Source organism: Phalaenopsis equestris, unplaced genomic scaffold (genome assembly GCF_001263595.1).
Source record: "Phalaenopsis equestris unplaced genomic scaffold, ASM126359v1 Scaffold000534, whole genome shotgun sequence".
NCBI lineage: Eukaryota > Viridiplantae > Streptophyta > Magnoliopsida > Asparagales > Orchidaceae > Phalaenopsis > Phalaenopsis equestris.
This window is the reverse complement of record NW_018164974.1, coordinates 238,625-256,593: the sequence shown is the minus strand read 5'-3', so window position 1 is coordinate 256,593 and position 17,969 is coordinate 238,625. Positions and strand designations below refer to the sequence as shown.

General features: G+C 36.0%; 2 protein-coding genes across 2 annotated transcripts in view; one reads left to right on the top strand and one right to left on the bottom strand.

The window, feature by feature from the left end:
• LOC110028864 (spindle pole body component 110-like) overlaps positions 1-7,528 on the bottom strand; it is a 14,642-nt gene extending 7,114 nt beyond the window's left edge. The window contains exons 1-3 of the mRNA XM_020730890.1: positions 7,225-7,528; positions 6,567-7,050; positions 6,379-6,486 (exon numbers count right to left, since the gene is read on the bottom strand). Coding sequence (XP_020586549.1) covers positions 6,379-6,486; positions 6,567-6,755 — 297 coding nt within the window. The 5' untranslated portion in view covers positions 6,756-7,050; positions 7,225-7,528. The remainder of the gene's footprint in view (positions 1-6,378; positions 6,487-6,566; positions 7,051-7,224) is intronic.
• Positions 7,529-11,010: 3,482 nt separating this feature from the next.
• Positions 11,011-12,353, top strand: LOC110028861. The gene has a single exon (XM_020730887.1). The coding sequence runs from the start codon at positions 11,278-11,280 to the stop codon at positions 12,202-12,204; it is 927 nt and encodes a 308-aa protein (XP_020586546.1). The 5' UTR covers positions 11,011-11,277; the 3' UTR covers positions 12,205-12,353.
• The last annotated feature ends 5,616 nt before the right edge of the window (positions 12,354-17,969 follow it).

Here is a 17,969-nt window from a genome sequence, read left to right as displayed (position 1 = left end):
ATACTGTCTGTCACCCCCCCCCCCCCCCCCCCAAAACAACAAAAAAGCCTTCCCAATCGCAAACACCGTCACATCCTAGAGACGAAAAGGGCCCTTTTCGCTGTATCTAACCTACCACTCCACTTCTGGCCAGACACTGTTCTTACCGCGGTTCATCTTATCAACTGGCTCCCTTCTACCACTAATAAAAAGCATCCCGCCCTTATCAACTTCTACATAACCGACCACCCAACAATGAAAATCTGCGGTCTTACAAATGTGCTTGCTTCCCTTGGTTTCCCCCTTCCCAACGCTCCAAACTAGACCAAAGATCTCAACAATATGTCTTTCTTGAGTACTTAACAACTTCAAAGGATAAAAATGCTTTCATCCTCCAACCGGCAAGGTCTTTATCTCAACGAACTCCACTACCCATACAAACAACTCTCACCTCCACGACCAAAGTGCTCCCCCCAACGACCCCACCACCTCTCACTTTTCTTCCCACTTCACTCCCTATCTCATCTACACAACCATCATTACAAGCCACAATCGCAAATACACTACTTACATCGCCACTCCATTCATCACCTTCCATACCACCCTCCATCCCACCGTCCTCTGTACCTATTCAACCTGAAACAAAATCACATCATCCCATGCTCACAAGGCCTCAAACTGGCTCTCTCAAGCCCAAAAAGATCTTCAATCTTCAACACTCTATTACCAGTGAGACGTAAACTCTCACATTCAAGTAGGTTGCTCGACACCCTCAATGGAAACAAGACATGCAAGCTGAATTAGAGGCCCTACACAAGCAGCAATAGCTTCTCTTCCTCCGAAACAATCCACTTTGGGTAGCAAATGAACTTACAAAATAAAATACCGAACAAACGGTACCATCGCTAAGTACAAAGCCTGTCTGGTCACCCAAGTTACCAACAAGAATACGGTTTATATTACACAAAAAAATCAGTCAGGTAGCTAAACATTCCACCATTCGAGCATTCCTCTCTGTTTCAGTTTATCGACAGTGGCCTCAAATGCCTTCCTCCACGGCGACCTTCATCAGACCATCTATATGTGACAACTACCAGGATACGTTGATACATATCACCCAAACCATGTATGTCTGCCACGCAAGACCATATATGGACTTAAACAATCGCCGCATCAATAGTTCACAACTTTCACGGGTCAGCTCCTTCAACTAGGCTTCCACAAAAGCCAAGCCGACCCCTCTCTTCTTATCCATGTGGACAATATTTTGGTCATGGGTAACTACACCAACGACACTCACAACTTGATTGCAGCCCTCAAAAAGAAATGTTCAATCAAGCTCTTGGAATTGATATCCAACTTCTTTTGCATCAACATTCTCCATACCAAAACAGGTATGTTCTTAAACCAAACTCCTTATGCCTCCGAAATTCTCATTAAGGTAGGTATGGAAGACTTCAAACTAATGGCCAACCCAATAGCATCTCAGTAAACTCTTGAACAAGGGCTCCAACAACCAGTTACCAACCCATCACTCTACAGACATTTAATAGGCTCACTACAACACCTAACCATCACGCGGCCAGATATCAATTTTGCTATCAACATGCTCTCTCAATACCTTCAACAACCATTATGCATTCACTTCTACCAACTCAAGCGCCTCCTAAAATATATAAAAGGCAACATCGATTTCAGTCTCCCAATCAACCAGGCTCCCATAGTCTTCGCAGTTACTCCAATTCAAGCTGGGCAAACGATACAACAGACAACTGTTCTATCACCGGCCACTGCACCTTTCTGGAGTCCAGCCTCAAACCTTGGCAAGTGAAGAAGCAACCCACAGTCGCCTGCTCGTCCATGGAAGCCACTACCGAAGTCATATGGTTACGTAGGCTACTCAAGTAGCTTCAAGTTCCCATCACCTCAACAACAACCATACATTGTGACAACACCTCAATTGTGGCAATCCCTCACCATCCCATCTTCCATGCCTGCCCAAAGCACGTCGAAGTAGACTATCACTTCATTGGGAGAAAATTATATCCAAAGAAGTCATCAGAACTCACAATTATACCAAGGATCAGACGACCGACATCTTCACCAAGTCCCTTCCTACAACTCGCTTCCTTCTTCTTCGGGACTAGCTATCACTTCAAAAACAAAGCATAAGCTTGAGGTAGGTAATAACAAATATTCCTCTTTATCAGATACACACTTTTCCCAAACTACCCACTCATAAACTGTTTCTAGAATACTCTTTTTATGCTTTATAACTTTGTACCAGTACTATACTGGGTGTGGCTTTTCAACCTTACAGGCATTGCTCTCCACTGGAGTTGCTCTTTACTTTTCTCAGAATGGTGTAAATCCTCTTTTCTTCTTACAGCTTACCAGCAGTGTGATTACTATATTACTATTTTTCTTCCTGCTTACTTCTGTTTCTTCCATTTCAATTTCAAGGGCTTCATCTCTATTAGATAGACATTAAAAGTGTTTATCGCAATAGTATTTTTGACAAAGATGTTTTTGTTGAATAGCCCATAAGTTTTGAGAATTATTCATCTTGATAATGTTTTGGAGGTTTAAATATGAATCAATCTAACCACTTAATAAATCAAGGTCATAAAAACCCCCATGAGCCAATCTACCCACTTGATAAAAACCTAAATGGAAAATTTGTAAATTTTTAGTAAGAATTTATAATAGGTTCTTTGTTCTACCACAGAATAGACCCGATATCATGTTTAATGCATATTTGTGTGATACATTTTAAAGAGACACGTTTGGTCACAGTAAATTGCATATTTAAACTAAAGATATCTTGTTTAACGTCTTTTTATCAGATCCACCCACGAATCATACCATAAGACTTTCTCAACCTTCCCGAAACAAACTAATCAAACGATACAATTACGATAAAATAATATAATTATTAAATAATAAATAATTTATCTTAAATTCTATTAACAATTAATTGATTAAATTTTGGAAAGCTAATTAATGACTATATGATGTTATTGAATGCGGTGGTGATGGTTTGAAGTTTAAATGTCTTCTAAATAACTCTACAAACAAGAAGTTAATTAAAAACAAAGGGAAAAAAATCCTACACCAAGTCATTCTCTCCTTTCTCAAAACCAGTTCCTTCACTAAGAAATTCATTTTTGAGAACTTCAAGTGCTATTTTGTAGTAAATTTTAGATAATAGTTTGTTATTCCTCTTGAAAATAATATTATCTAATGGCTTGTGTTAGAAGTAATTGATAATGCAAGTTTAAGTTGAGACAAAAAGGATATAAAACAAGTCGAACATAAATGACTTGGGTGTATGTTCGTGTTCGGCTCATTTGAATTTATTTATTTTCAAAATCGGCTAATGTTCAAAATTATTCCTGAATGCCTTATTTGTGTTCAATTTGTTTTAACATAATTGTGTTTGTTCATCTCTTACTCAACTCTAAATTAATTTCAATTGATTAAAAATTTTAATTCTTGAATGTTTTATTTTTTAATAAAAGAAACACTCCGTAACTCAAAAACATAGATTATAATCATGTTAACATAAAGCTTTATCCAAAAATTATAAAAAAGACGAAACAAATCTTTATGCTTCACATTTCTCCAAATAATTATTAATCTCATACAAATAAGGTTATGGAAAAGCCAACAATATATTAAAAATACAAAATCATAGAAAAAATTATATAAACAAATATATATACATAAGTGTTTTTTTGTGGGATTAAAGCTTTGTTGTTGTTGTTGTTGTATGTGTTTTTTTTTTGTGTGAGTTTAAATGAGCCAAAAAATATCAAATAAAAGTCTAATTGTATTTGATTCATTTATAAATCAAACTCAAATGACCTGCTCATGTTCGACTTACTTATTTAGTAAAAAAATCAAATATAGGCTTTAGATCGACCTGAACAAGCATTTTTAGAACAATGAGCATTTTTGACTTAGGTCATTTCCAACATATTTTTAATTTGCTTGATTCAAGCAAATATGGAATATATTGTATGCAACCTCATGCTATGAGACCATCACAAGCTTACTTTGAGTGAAAACCACCTCAGCATCAATGACACACAGTCAATTTTACTAACCCTTCCGTCTACCATCATGGTCATGAGTTTCTTATTGTGCTCTAGCCAAAAAATTATACAACAAAAAAAAAAAATCATACTAACTTTTCAGTCATCTTCATACTAACTTTTCAGTCATCTAAAACAAAAAATGAATAAATAAATAAACTCCCAAATTTAGTTTACATCTCTACTTAAACACCATGAAGTATTTTATATGATTTGAATTTATACTATAGTACATTTAAGATGCACTTAAATTTTAAGTGCTCGCAAAGAAACAACCCTATAGAGTATTTCTGTATGGTTCATTTCTAAAAAAATTGGAATTTTCTATTCGAATCAGGTGAATTACAAATTCAACGGTAAAGAAATTGTAACATAGAAACCCCTTACCGGCAACCAAGAAACCCCTCACCACCATCCAAACACCCTTGCACGAGCAAACATAACACTACACAAGCGACCACTACCTACCATGCTTGACCATCATTCCAACAACCTAAGCTGACCACGCCCCTCCACCATCATCTTTACACTCATAATCCCTCACTAAAAGCCCTGACGAGGCATCCACAACCACCATTTGTGCAATCCCCACCATCTAAATGTAAAAATAAAGGTGTTGGATTGAATGTAATTTATTGAGTTTGAAATATATCACATCATTCATTTTCAAAATATTATAAATTCCTTATTCAAGAGAACTCAAACAAAAAGAGTGTGCAGCCTTGCACTATGCAACCTCACACTGCGACAGCAATGATCACTCAACTTTTGCACTAGCAACCTATGACCTCCAATCCCCATAATCTCTAAGCCATCAACCCATTCTAACTATAAGAAGCAACCCACACACAACCCGTATGCTCGTCAATACCAGTCCCTTCCATTTGTCATCGTTGTAGACCGCTTATTATGCCCAAATCAAAATACTTTACATAAACAAAAAAAAATTATTTACTTTCAATTATCCAAACACCTAAAAAGTAAACTCTTCGGGTTAATTTTACACCTAACCAAACACCACATGTTAGTTAAAATATATTAACCTTATTTTTCATTGCATCTAAAATATACCTAAATTTTAAATAATTGTAACTAAACAACATACTAGAGAAGTTCTTTAAAAATTATAAAACACCCCTTGCAGATAATATTTTGAAGAATTTGGAATATGTTTGCCTAAATTAGACAGATTCCAAATTCATTACCTGTCAAGCTGCTTGCGACACAAAACCCCTTTAATAACAACCAAACAAACACATGTCACCATCCTAACACTCCAACACAAGTGACCACAAACCCACGCCGAATACCTCTAACTACCATGTACCACGATCATCGGCTTTGACCCCACATCACCATTCTTGCACTCATCATCCCTAGACCCAATCCTTGCATCGACAACCCTAACAAAGAATCCGCACCCATTATCTGAGCAATCCTTGCCATGCACAACTACTATCCATCCAAGTTTTTGATTGAAACAAAAAAAGAAATTTATTTCATGTTCAACCAACCAAAAAACAAAAAAAATGAGCTTATTTTACAAAATATCTAACAACCTTAAGAAAATCAAAACACAAAATATTCAATCTACACTACCAATGAAATGCCCAAATATCATAAATACTTGGAATCAACAATCCCTCAAGAAAATTGGAAATAACATATATAAACAACACTAAAATACCTTTATTCCAAAACTTGAAAATATTGTTGGCAAAAACATTTAAAAGCAACATAGTTTCACATGATTTTCTTTATACGATTCTATTGAACTATCACAAGTAAAACAAATGGAACGGGCTTATTAAAAGACATTAAAATCACACATAATCAGGTTAAGAGGCCATATGATTAGAAAGCTTAACAATCACAGCATAAGATGCATTCAGTGAGGTTAACTTTAATGTAAACATTTTAAAATTTTACAAACCAATGTCCCACTTCATTTAATTCAATACTTGCTTCAATAATTAAAATGAAATCCTTTAACTTGGATTTACTAAAATGTAATTCATGCAAAATATGTGCATCATGATGGTATTTTTTAGAACACTTGTATTTAGAAAAACAAGCACAACCTTTTGGTTAAGTAATTTTTTCAGTTCATGAAAATCAACATCAGGTTGTAAAGGACAAAGCGGCTTAATCAACATGGATAATTAGCACACTGCTTTGTTATAAATGGTTGTTTTTATGGTGAAGGGACTAAGACCGTATATGACCAAATAAATACCCAGCTACCAAAAGGATAAAAAATGATGAGTACAAAGAGAAATTTTGAAAAACCAGAGAAGCTGACCTTCTCACTGGCCGAGCAAGAAGATTTCAATTTGCAATCCCTCTCATTTAAACATTCATGCAACGAAACAATCTCTTCCTCCAAAGTTTTAGCTTTTGTCTCTGCTACCTGAGGAGAAGATTGTTCAATTTGTACACCAAAAGGAGAGAAAAAAAAATCATGAAAAATCATGCAAATTACTAAACTACCTGTCTTAATTGTAACTCTTGGGTCAACGATTCCTCTCTTGATGCCAGGCGATTCCGGACATCCTTAAGCTCTGCTGTCAAAGAAACAACATTCCTCCTAAAGCTAAGTTTCTTTTCGTTAAGATCCTTTAATAATGGATCCAGTTCTAGGGATGAAGAAGACGAAACTGCTTTCTCGCTCTCCACCATCAAAAGCTCAAAAAGTTCAACGAAGAAGAAGACAGTCAAATTTTTTCCCCAAAGAGAAACAAACGTCACTCCCCAGAGATCAAATGACGTTTTCTTCAATTTTTTTCACGAAACAAAGCCCGTTGATACATAAACCTCAACATCAAAGCAGAAGAAGCTTTATCTATATTATATTGCTCGCAGGCCAACCCAGGCAACCGAGTTGAATTTAAAAGTCACTGAACATGGATTTTACCCCCGGAAAATTCTATTTTTTTATCTTTCGATAGCTCCCGTACAAATTACTTTCACATCTCTGCATGCCAGTAAAAAGAAGCGTGACCAGTCCTACCAAATCCTGACTTATTTATGAATTAAAAAAAAAGGGAAATTAAACAAATGATAACAAATCAAAGCCTCCTGCTGCTAAACTAGAATGGAAGATTTTACATTTTTCTCACATGCAGATCACGAGAAGTGCGTTTCTTACCTATTAAAACGCTCTAAAGCGTATACCACAGAAAAAAAATACAAGCTGATGCCTCCTCGGTGCAGCTCCAAAAACCCCACTGGATTTGGCGTTAAACAGCAGACAAGTTCTATTAAAATCACCGTCTTCACCCTTTTCCTCTCCTCAAACGCAGTCAATTTTAATCCTCTTGCTTAGGAACACCAGAATCCGACGAATCAAAGCAACTGATAAAATCTGAGATCACTCCTTCACTTCCAGCTCTGAAAACAGCACGATAAATAGTTTTAATTAGGGTTTTCTCAGCAGGAGCGGCTGGGGGGGGATGGGGGGGGCCGGGTAGGTGTCTTTTTTTTTTTTTTTTTTGAGTTAACAATTACTGTTCGGAATCCCGCGCGGCAGATTCCAAATTTCGACCTCTGCGACCCTCGTCCGTACACGTGACTGTTTTGCAAGCCGATGGATCCACGGATGAATTATGGCCATTGATCTAGGGAGGGCTTTAATGGCGACCGGCGAGATATTTGGTCGCGAGCGTGTACTCTCTCCATGTGTTCGAAATCAAGGAAATTTCAAATTCATTAGATGTTAAACCGTCCACTTCAATACTTATGTGGTTATTAATAACAATTTATCATGCCTTCAATTGGGTGCGCTTAATATTGATGAAGAAATTATTATGTTTTGCGTTGATATTCCAAGTGACTATTTAGTTTCTTAGAGTATTTTATTTTAACTAAGTTAATTATTAGTTATATATTTTCAATCAAATATATTTTATATGCACTATTTCATTTAGTTTTTTTGAAAAAAAAATTAATCGAAGTGGCTTAATGAAGGTCACCTGTCAAAATTGTTGAATAAAACTCACCTGTTGAAGTGGTTGAATCAAGTTGACATGTCAAAGTGGTTGAATCGAGCTCATCTGGTGAAGTGGTTAAATCTCGTCTCTCCCAAAACATTGACCTAGACTACTTAGGGAAGGACATTACTAAAGAAGGTTGTCATTATAATCCAAGGGCGCATGTCCTTCCTTCTTTAAAGGTGTCGCCTGACATCCACGTCTAAATCTTTTTATCAAGACACCATGAATGAGTGTCGTGCTATACTAAGTGTAGTTAATATTATTTTTCCCTTTTTGCATAACTCTCTCTCTCTCTCTCTCACCCTGTCTCACCCTGTCTCTTTAATATTTGTAATTCGGAAAACCTACTATGAGTTATTTTTTTTCCGGCTTGCCAGAGGTTCAAGCATGGTATACGATCCCTGAGATCTTCTCTCAAATCTCATCATCATCTCTCTCTCTTATAAATGTTTTACAAATACAAGGTCTTTACATTATTGTATGTACTCACGGACAATAAGACCCTCTGCATCATAAAAGGATTCAACATCTTGAAAGGTAATATGAGCGTGGATTTCTTACCCTAACTTTGCAAGAAGATATTTCTTGCATAGAGAAAATGAAGGAGAATGATGGAAAACACCAAAAAGTTTGTGATACAACAAATCAAGGAGCTAAGAAGACATGTATTAAAGGTCGTACATGATGTAAGTGAGGCGTCCGAATTTCATTATTGAGTCCAGCAAAAAACTCATATTGGATTGTTAGGATCAGTGGCTTGTTGACAAGAGTCATCGAGGCAAAAACTATCAGAGCAAAACTTTCCTTGAGTCAAACCAAGGAGAGCTCTTTGCATAATCCTCAAGAGAGAAGAAGTAGGGAGGGACATCCTTAATCGTTCATAGGAAGAAGAGCCTACTACAACCTCAGTCAGGGTGGAAAGAAGAAGATGAAAGAGAAGACTTACTTCTGAGTATTTGTAAGAATAAATCAAGGTAAAAGAAGAACGAAAATATCATTAAAGAATGCATTCTTAAGGGTGATTTTGGAAGTCGAGTCACCAATAAAGTTTAAGATTTTACCTTTGTAATCTTATAAAAAGAAATTTGATCCCACCAAGCACTGGCTTTAATCGAGTCAGACGCCTATCTACTTAGAAAAAATGATGTTTTGAAGTTCATATATTTGATGAGTAGTATTTCGAGCCAAAAAGAGCCGAACATGAACGAGCACATCTTAGTTCGTGTTCGGCTCGTTAACTTATCGAATGAAATTAACGAGCCGAACACGAGCTTCTTAACGAGCCGAACACGAGCTGTTCGCGAACAACGAGCCGTTTTGACAGCCCTATGTGCATATCATTAGGATCATTGTTAAGGCAATGAAGTGTCTATAACTTCATTAGTTAATCAAAGAACTAATCAAGGTTGGAAAGCTAAAAAAGTTCGTAGCCCCAGAAGTTCAATGGTAAGTCTCATTGAAGGTAATGGCCAAGAACCCATTCCCATAAGGCTAATCCACATCATCAACATTATGACAACTATCTTACGAGAGGATAAACCCATGGTCTGTCCTAAAGAGATTAAAGATAGGAGAGTAAATTAGAATCCTCCCTCCTTATATAAGAAGACTTTTTAGGTCCACACACCCTCTCTAAGGTTTCCTCTTCCATCCTCTTTTATAGCTCTTTCCAAACTCACCTTGAAATTTCTTGCTAAAACTAATATGGTCGGGTCATGAAGCGACCATACCCAACTTGTCATGACTATAGCATACTTCGTATGGTCACGCCAATTCCTGGTGTAATTACATTAAGCATGCAATATCTCTGGTGTAATTACATTGCAGTATGACGCAATTACGCAAATCAACTCGTTAGCGTAGTTCATTTTTTAGTTCCATGACACACGTTCAATGCTTATAACCTGAAAAATACCATTATAAATCCTTCACAGACATAAAATCATGATAAATATGAAAGAAATTATAATAATTTAAATGGTAAAATAACATATATTTATCTCATGTAGATGATATACAAATCCCCTCACTTGTCACCTTCATAGATGTCGATCTTTCCAATTTTGAAAATTTTTTCAATGATATCGTTTTTTATTTTTTGAAAGGGTTAGGGTGCTTTATAGAGTCAAATAGATTCAAAGTTTTAATTATTTAAATAAACAAACATGACATCACAAGTAATAGAGAAAAGGTGACCTAAAAATTGATTTGGTAAAAAATTAGTCGGTTCAGATATTGCTTGGGAAGAAATCAGTGAGGAATGGCGAAACATTTGACAATTGCCAATTGCACGATAAGAAGCTAATCCATACAAATTTAGTTGATTAGAAAACGATATGGGCGCAATCATTATTTCTCAATATCTATTAGATCGCTACATAAATAGATGAATGTTAAATGAGAGGAGTTATATCAAACAAAATATGTTCTTATTTAAATTTATTACGTTCTGTCATTCTCTTTCCATTTACTCTGAGATGTCCCATGAATATATATATATATATATATATATATATATATATATATAAGTATGTGTTGGAACATATATATGTTTATATTGTATGTGTACTTGCATGTATATGTATCTATATATGTATGTGTACATGTATGTATATATATATGTATATATATATATATATATATATATATATATGATGTCCTCAACCAGATTGGATTTGAATTGGATATATCCTCATGTGCAAATTCAAATCCAATCCGGTTGAGGATTCGAACCTGAGTTGAGATGGGACTTACGTAGAGCCGTCACCAACTCACCTACACCAGATGTGTGCGTCCACATACACACAGATATATATTATGCATCGTATCTCGATTTGTTGGTTGACATCCACAGTGATAAGTCCCCTCAGATTTGGGGTAAAATTTTCTTTGGCGCAGTTAACCAGGAGGTGGTACTCGAATTATCATACATTAAAATTGACTAAAGGCTCGTATATTAGTCTAGGGCCATTCCTCACATGTACATAAGTCCATAGATAGAGACTCATGAAGTCCCGTTCTTCTTTGGAGGACTTATTATGAAAACGCATCACATAATTAAAAAATATATTTAGAATTACCAATATAGGTTCGTCTCCTTCATCCCCAATTTGCCCGAACCGAAACCCTAACCCTAATTTTCAGACGGAGGTTTCAAGCGCTTCTGGAGCTCTTCTTCCAGCTCCTCCGATATCAATGCTCCGAAAAAAATGAAGAAGCTCGAGAGGCGATCAGGTGAAGCCGCAGGGGTAATTGGCAAAGGCGACGAACTTCCCCTCGTTCCAGCTCGTGGCTGCTTCGGAGACGGATGTGAAGCTTTGGATCCGTGGCCAGTTCATCAGGTCCGTCATCGAAACAACGTCTTTCTCCGTCTCTGCACGTCTTGCGTACTGAAGTACCATCCGGGCTCCTTCTGTTGCTCTTGCTACGAAGTCCTCGACTCAGCCAAGCGTCCGCCGCTCGTCCATTGTTCCAAATGCCCCTCTGTTTCCCACCTTTGCTGCCTTCCGGACCCCTCCATTGCCCCTCTCTACCTGTGCCCAGCGTGCTATTCCCCTTCCCCGACCTTATTCTCCTACTTCCCTTTCTCCAAGAATTCCACCGATCGGGTTATTGATCTGCGAGCGGCCAAAATCCTCTTCTGTGCTGCACGCCTCTCGGCTGCATCAATGAGCCGGGCAGCAGTCCTTGCTCGAGCTGACGCGGAGAAGAAGGTCAAGGAGGCTGCTTTGGCAAGGAAGAGGGCGAGAGACATGCTTCATAGATCCTTATTCATCTTTGAAAAGGAGAACGAGAAGATTAGAGACTCGGTTAGGACTGCCGTGGCACCAGTTGTCTCTGTTGCTAATGTTGCCCCAAAGGTGGAGGTGGCAGAGCCAAAGAAGAAGGTCCCTAGACCGAGCTGTACAGTGAAAGCAGGCTCCGTGGTTCAGAAGAGGGTCCAGGATAGGGAGAGGGAGAAGTGGAAAAGGTTTAGCGAGCCGATTGGGTTGGTGAATGGGCCAGCACTCGTGGTAGATGGCAATGAAAAGATAAAGGGATATTTGAATTCAGATGCAAAGGACGGTTTGGTAAAGGATGAGGAGAAAAAGGGGATTCTCTCTGGTTCATTCACTGAAATTGACAAGCAAGAGTGAGAAGAGTGGTAGAAGCCATACGTATTTGTGATATCTCAACCCATTTAAGGTGAGCAACGAAGTAATATTTAGATTGTAATTTTTGTGACATTTGTGTTTGTAAGTTGTTGCTACATTGAAAATCGTTTGGTAATGTTAGTTTTATGTTGCGGAAGTACTTGTGAGGTTGCTTCATTTTCATTTAGAATTTAGAAATTTGAGTCATTGAAATAATCTGTTTAGAAATTTAAGAATAAGACTCTGTAGATCCAACTATGGAATTTAAATTGATGGAAGTTGAAAGTTTGTAATTTTATTTCAACAAGAGCACTAATATACTTAAAATTCTAATTTACTTTTAGAACTATTTTAATAAATTTTCCACAACTTTTAATTATACTCTGTTAGCTGTACCTCGTATATGTTTATTGGCACCCTCTTATACGAAGATTCACATGGGATGCCATTCAATCACCAATAGGCGGATTCTTGTTAGGGTGTTAATTTTTTTTTTTAAATTTATTTCAATCCACTAAGGTTGACCAAAGATTCTCCACTGATTATTTAAAATTAGAGAAAATTTTTTGGCTGTATCAAATCAAAATATTTTACTAAGATTTGTAATTATCTCTAGTATAATATCAGATTTGTGTCTAAATCATGATTCAATATCAGAGTTGCACTCAAATACTGATAGCATATCGAGTAGCACTCAAATCAATACAGAATACTAAGGTTGTACATACATTAGTGGGCTACTAGAGCTTTGGTAGAATTCTAGAGTTGTTTGCAAATATTGATTGATTGTAAAGGTTGCAGAAAGATTTTGATATTATTCCATTGTTCTTGTTGGTTGACAAAAGTAAATTCTAGGTGACCAACAGAATAGACATATGATCTTAGTTGATTGGGATCCAATGGTGTCTAAGGGCTCTAACAAGATCTCTGGCCACCTTTCCATAAGGGAGTATCAAGCTATGTTCTTGTCTTTAGTTCTTTTTGTGCCACAAATGGTGCATGCCAGAGAATGGAAATGCCTTCTATTCTAGGAAGACGTGATTTGTTCCTTCAATACCTTCTACTTCTTCATATCACTTATGAGATTTTAGTGTAGCAAACAATGATAGTGAAAGACATGCAACAAACGAAACATCCTTGATGGGACTCTTACAAGAGATATATTGAGCCGTTCAGGCTGTTCAAGGGAGAAGTGAAATGTCTAAAGAAGATTTTCAATAGTGCCAAAGCGAGATGTGGGCGACATTATAGTGGTAGATGCTTCAAGGAGACCCACTTGTGCATTGAATACTGTATAGTGGGATACATCGCTATTAACTACCATAATGTTTCTAGGATCCCATTCCTCCTTTATGGGACATCAAGTGCCAACAACAAATGTCGATGCAACTACCCCACAAGGCGTGATTAAAAAGTTTGATGTCTCAATGCTGCTATCCTTTTAATAAAAAAAATGCTTTTATTGGCTTTATAAGAAGCTATAGAGGCCCCAGATCTTGTTTCAAGTACATTATAGCTCTTCGACAACCCTATGCTCATTTTGTTGCACTTGAGAGAGTCATATTCATTAGTTAAGTTTATTGGCAAGAAGTTAGATATTGCACTTTATCTTTAGCAAATGTTGTTTGTCCAATTACTGATTAGTGGAAGTACTGATTAGTGGAAGTGTTAGAGTTTCTTGTAGTGGACATGGCGGCTTGTTTTGTTGTTTCCAAGCATTTTATTCGTCTTTAATTGCATTTGCTCTGGCTAAGTTGATTGTCACGCTTGGAATGGATTGGCTAACTTAACATTATTCCATCATTGGATATGGAGAAAAGAAGGAGAAAAGAAGATGAAATTTTACTTGTGAATTAACTTAGTCTCTGGAGCATACCACCATCTCCTCCTCATCCAAGAGATCAATCAGAACCACAAATCCAAGTTCCTTGACAACCACAGCTGCGACGTCTGCCTCATGTGAGATCTGAACAACAACATCAAACGGCACACCACCGTCTCCTTCACAAAGTCGATGGAGGCTTGTTCGGAAGCGATTCATCTGCGGGCACCATGCAGTCCAATGCCAAGAAGAGAATTTGATCGAGCTGATTAAAGATTTTATGTGTCTCGAGAATTCAGAGAATTCTTTCGGCGAAGAGGCTAAAAGGGCAGTACGGATCGAAAATCCTTTTAATGGTTGATAGCATTTATGGATGGAAAAAGTAGGCTGTGGCTTCAGGACCTCTTTCTTATCACACGTGGTTGTGAAGATCTTCTGGATTGCACATGAAAGGGGAAGGGCCATCGCATGAATGATGGAGAAGACTGAAGGCTATTATTGTTGTGTTCGAAAAGATTCAAATTCGAAATATGTAAATACAGATACTTGAGTGTGAAATAGATAAATACCATTTTTTGGCATGCTAAGTATGTAAAATCCCAAGAAAAATATATATATCATCAATCTATGTAAAGTATAAACTTAGCTCACAATCTCCTTATGATATGCAGTTAAATTGTTAAAGAAATGTGAACTTTTGCAGTAGTAGGAAGCATTTTCTCTTAAGCAGATTCATCTTTCGTACAGAATAAATATGGTCCAAGTCTCATTACAACAGAACTTTGAATATGTCTCACACTCCATACAAATGAAACTGCAGAGTATATCAACTAATAGTACATGTCTCTAATATGTATCTCAAGGAAATCATTTTTTAAGCATACAAGATGACGGGACAGCTACAGATAACAAGATATCTATGTCCTATAGTCCTACTGCTCTTAGGGGGAAAAGGATATAACGTCTCGCAACGGCAATGAAAACTAACAAGGACATGGAAATAATAACCTTAAACATAGGGCTCACCCAGAAGTTCTGTTTGTCAACAGAATCCGCTGCATTGCGCTGCTCAATGAAATTTGCTCTCTAAGCTCCCTGAGTGCCTTTTCTCCACAGATTCGCATCCCAAATGATTTTATAATTTATTGATATTTTCTAAGCCAATAAATTAAAGACTAATTCGTGGTAAGCATAAACTACCCTTTTCAGGAACTATTATATTCAATAATTTATTTGCTCGCCATAAAAAAAAAAGACTTTTGTGGATGCATGGCTCAACAGACATTTTCAGACTGCTTGGAATTTAAGAACCACTCAGTGGACGCTGATCCACCTCTCTGCATTTGAGCCCAAGATTATAATCAGCTGCCACGAGGAACCATGACTTCCAAATTTTATCAAAAAATAGCTAAGCTGTAGCATAATAGGTTCAATCTTATGATTCAAAAATGCTTGCAACAACCACTAATGACAGAAACAAAGCTAGTCCAGGTGATTGGGGGAATTTCTTTCTACCCAAAAAGCCAAAGGCTTTTTTCAGCAATACCATCTTGATTATCCAAACATCTCATTCAAGAACATTCTCTTTTTAGCGAAGGGTGAAGAGGAAACTACCGAAAAATATTATTTCAAAGCTTGAACATTTGCCAAAGGTTATTTGATCAAATGCTTCAAGATTAAAAATTCATAGCCAATAAAAGGGAGAACAATAGAGGAAATGTGCTGAAAGTTGCCTTATCATTGTCCAAGCATAGCTCTGAAAGGTGCAGAAACAACAAAACTAAAGATTGTTTTCGTCGATTGGTTCTTCTAAAGAATTAAGAAAATGCAAAAATAAGCAAACATGATTATACTATCATGTACAACTGAAGCTCTATTTAAAAACCAAAAGATCTTTATTGATGATTTTATAGTCTTGCATCACTTAGGAACAACCATGAACTCAAAATCATTCACACAAAATCCAGCCCACAATGATGAAACTTAGTTGAAGCATAGGACCAATAGCATCATATATTTCAAAAAGATTCATGTTAAAATTCCCAACATCTTGTATCTTGGCTCGGGAAGATTGCCCATAAGCTTTGATGCAAGTGCTTCACATAACTGCATTACCAGATTAATACATAGCTAATTTGATCTTAAAATAAGCAAGTGAATTCAAGAACTGCATTTATTCAGTAAAATTTCATAAAGAGTGCTTGAAAGTCATATTGAATTTTACTTTTTTAAGATAATTGTGATGAGAAAAATAAAATATGATACATGTGAGTGAAGAATAATTTTTATGCACAAAATTTAAAAAAAAAGTGAATAAAGTATGCATAAAAATAAAGATTGTTACAACCTAAATAAATACATGAATAAGTTCTTCAGTGGTTAATTTATACAAAGTTAGGGGCAATTTGGGATCACTTTTGGTTTTTTGTTTTCAATCGTCATTATTTTTTACATATTTTTACATAAAATAAAATATGTTTGTTATGTTATATATGATTATTTGTATTTAAAAATACTCAAAAGAACATGTAAGTGGGGAAATTTGGGATCACTTTTAGCTTTCGTATTTTATTATTAGTTTTTTATATTCTTACGTAAAAATAAAACATGTTTGGTATATTATATATGATTAATTGTATTAAAGAACACTCAAAATAATTTCTAAGTGGTTTGAGTATTGTTAAAAGCAAATTAATTTGCTTTTTGAAACAAAAATAAAATAGATGCAAACTTAATATACAAAACAAACATGCATTTAAAACTTAAAAGAAACTACAAAAATGATCCCAAACAAACTCTTATATTTGAATCTCAACTCTATTACCCTCAAAATACTGGCATCAAACAAAGTAGAAGAGAAAATTTACAGGATCATTGCAAGCTATAGCAATGCTTTTATTACTTCAGATCTTAAAACTTTATTTCAAACAAAGTAGAAGCGAGAATTTATAGATTATTGCAAGCTATAGCAATGCTATAATTACTTTAGATCTCAAAACTTTATTTGGAAATGACTTTAATAAATTCAAATTATGGGACTTTGCAGAAGGAACGGCTTTCAACATGCTCAGGAGGTCTTATAAATGAAGTTTCTTCCTATTGGACTGGAAAAAGTTGTAAATGGATTCAGGTGTTTAAGAGAACAAGCGACATAATTTGACAGTTTTTCTAACGAACAATCTAAAAGGTTTAAGTGAAGCTAAGCTACAGAGCAACAATTTAAGCTCGCGTCATGAAACTGTTTTGTAAATCCAACGCTTCATACTATAATGCAAATAACAAAAAACTAGTCTCTATAGAAATAAATGCACTACTATATAAGACAAATTTGACTTGGTTAACAAATTCAGTAATTTTGCCTTTATTAAGAGCAACTTGGAAAGCGAATCAAGAGTATAAAGGCAACAAAGAACTTGCAAATCCATTACTTTTTAAAGCTTCCGCATCTGAGATCTTGTTTCTTGGAGACAACTCAAGCTTCAGTACTTTCTTCTTTAGCTCTTGGCCGGCTCTCATGTGCTTCTCAAGCTATAGAATAGAAAAAAAATGAAACAAGAGCAATTTAATCAGACCTTTTAGAAAATGTTATTGATTCTAAGGCCATCGGTGTGACTCAAGTTCTTTTGTTTTGTGTATCTATTGTACAAACGAAAAACGTATCTCATCCCTCAGTCAATAAATTTCATCATCCTTGGCCATCAAAAGTTTATTTGTCTTTTCATAATTTCTTATAAAAAGTTCTTCTAAATTCCTTTGAAGCTCACAATCTTTGATATCCTTAGCTTTAGTGACTGCACACTAGATCTCATTCTCCATTTTCAAGACATGTCTTTTAATTATTTTTGTGACAATTCTCTTTATAAAGATTCCTTTGCAGTTGATCTAATTGCTCCCCTAAGAGATTGAGGGCCTGTGCAAAGCATCTATAGTTTAATAATTAGCTAAT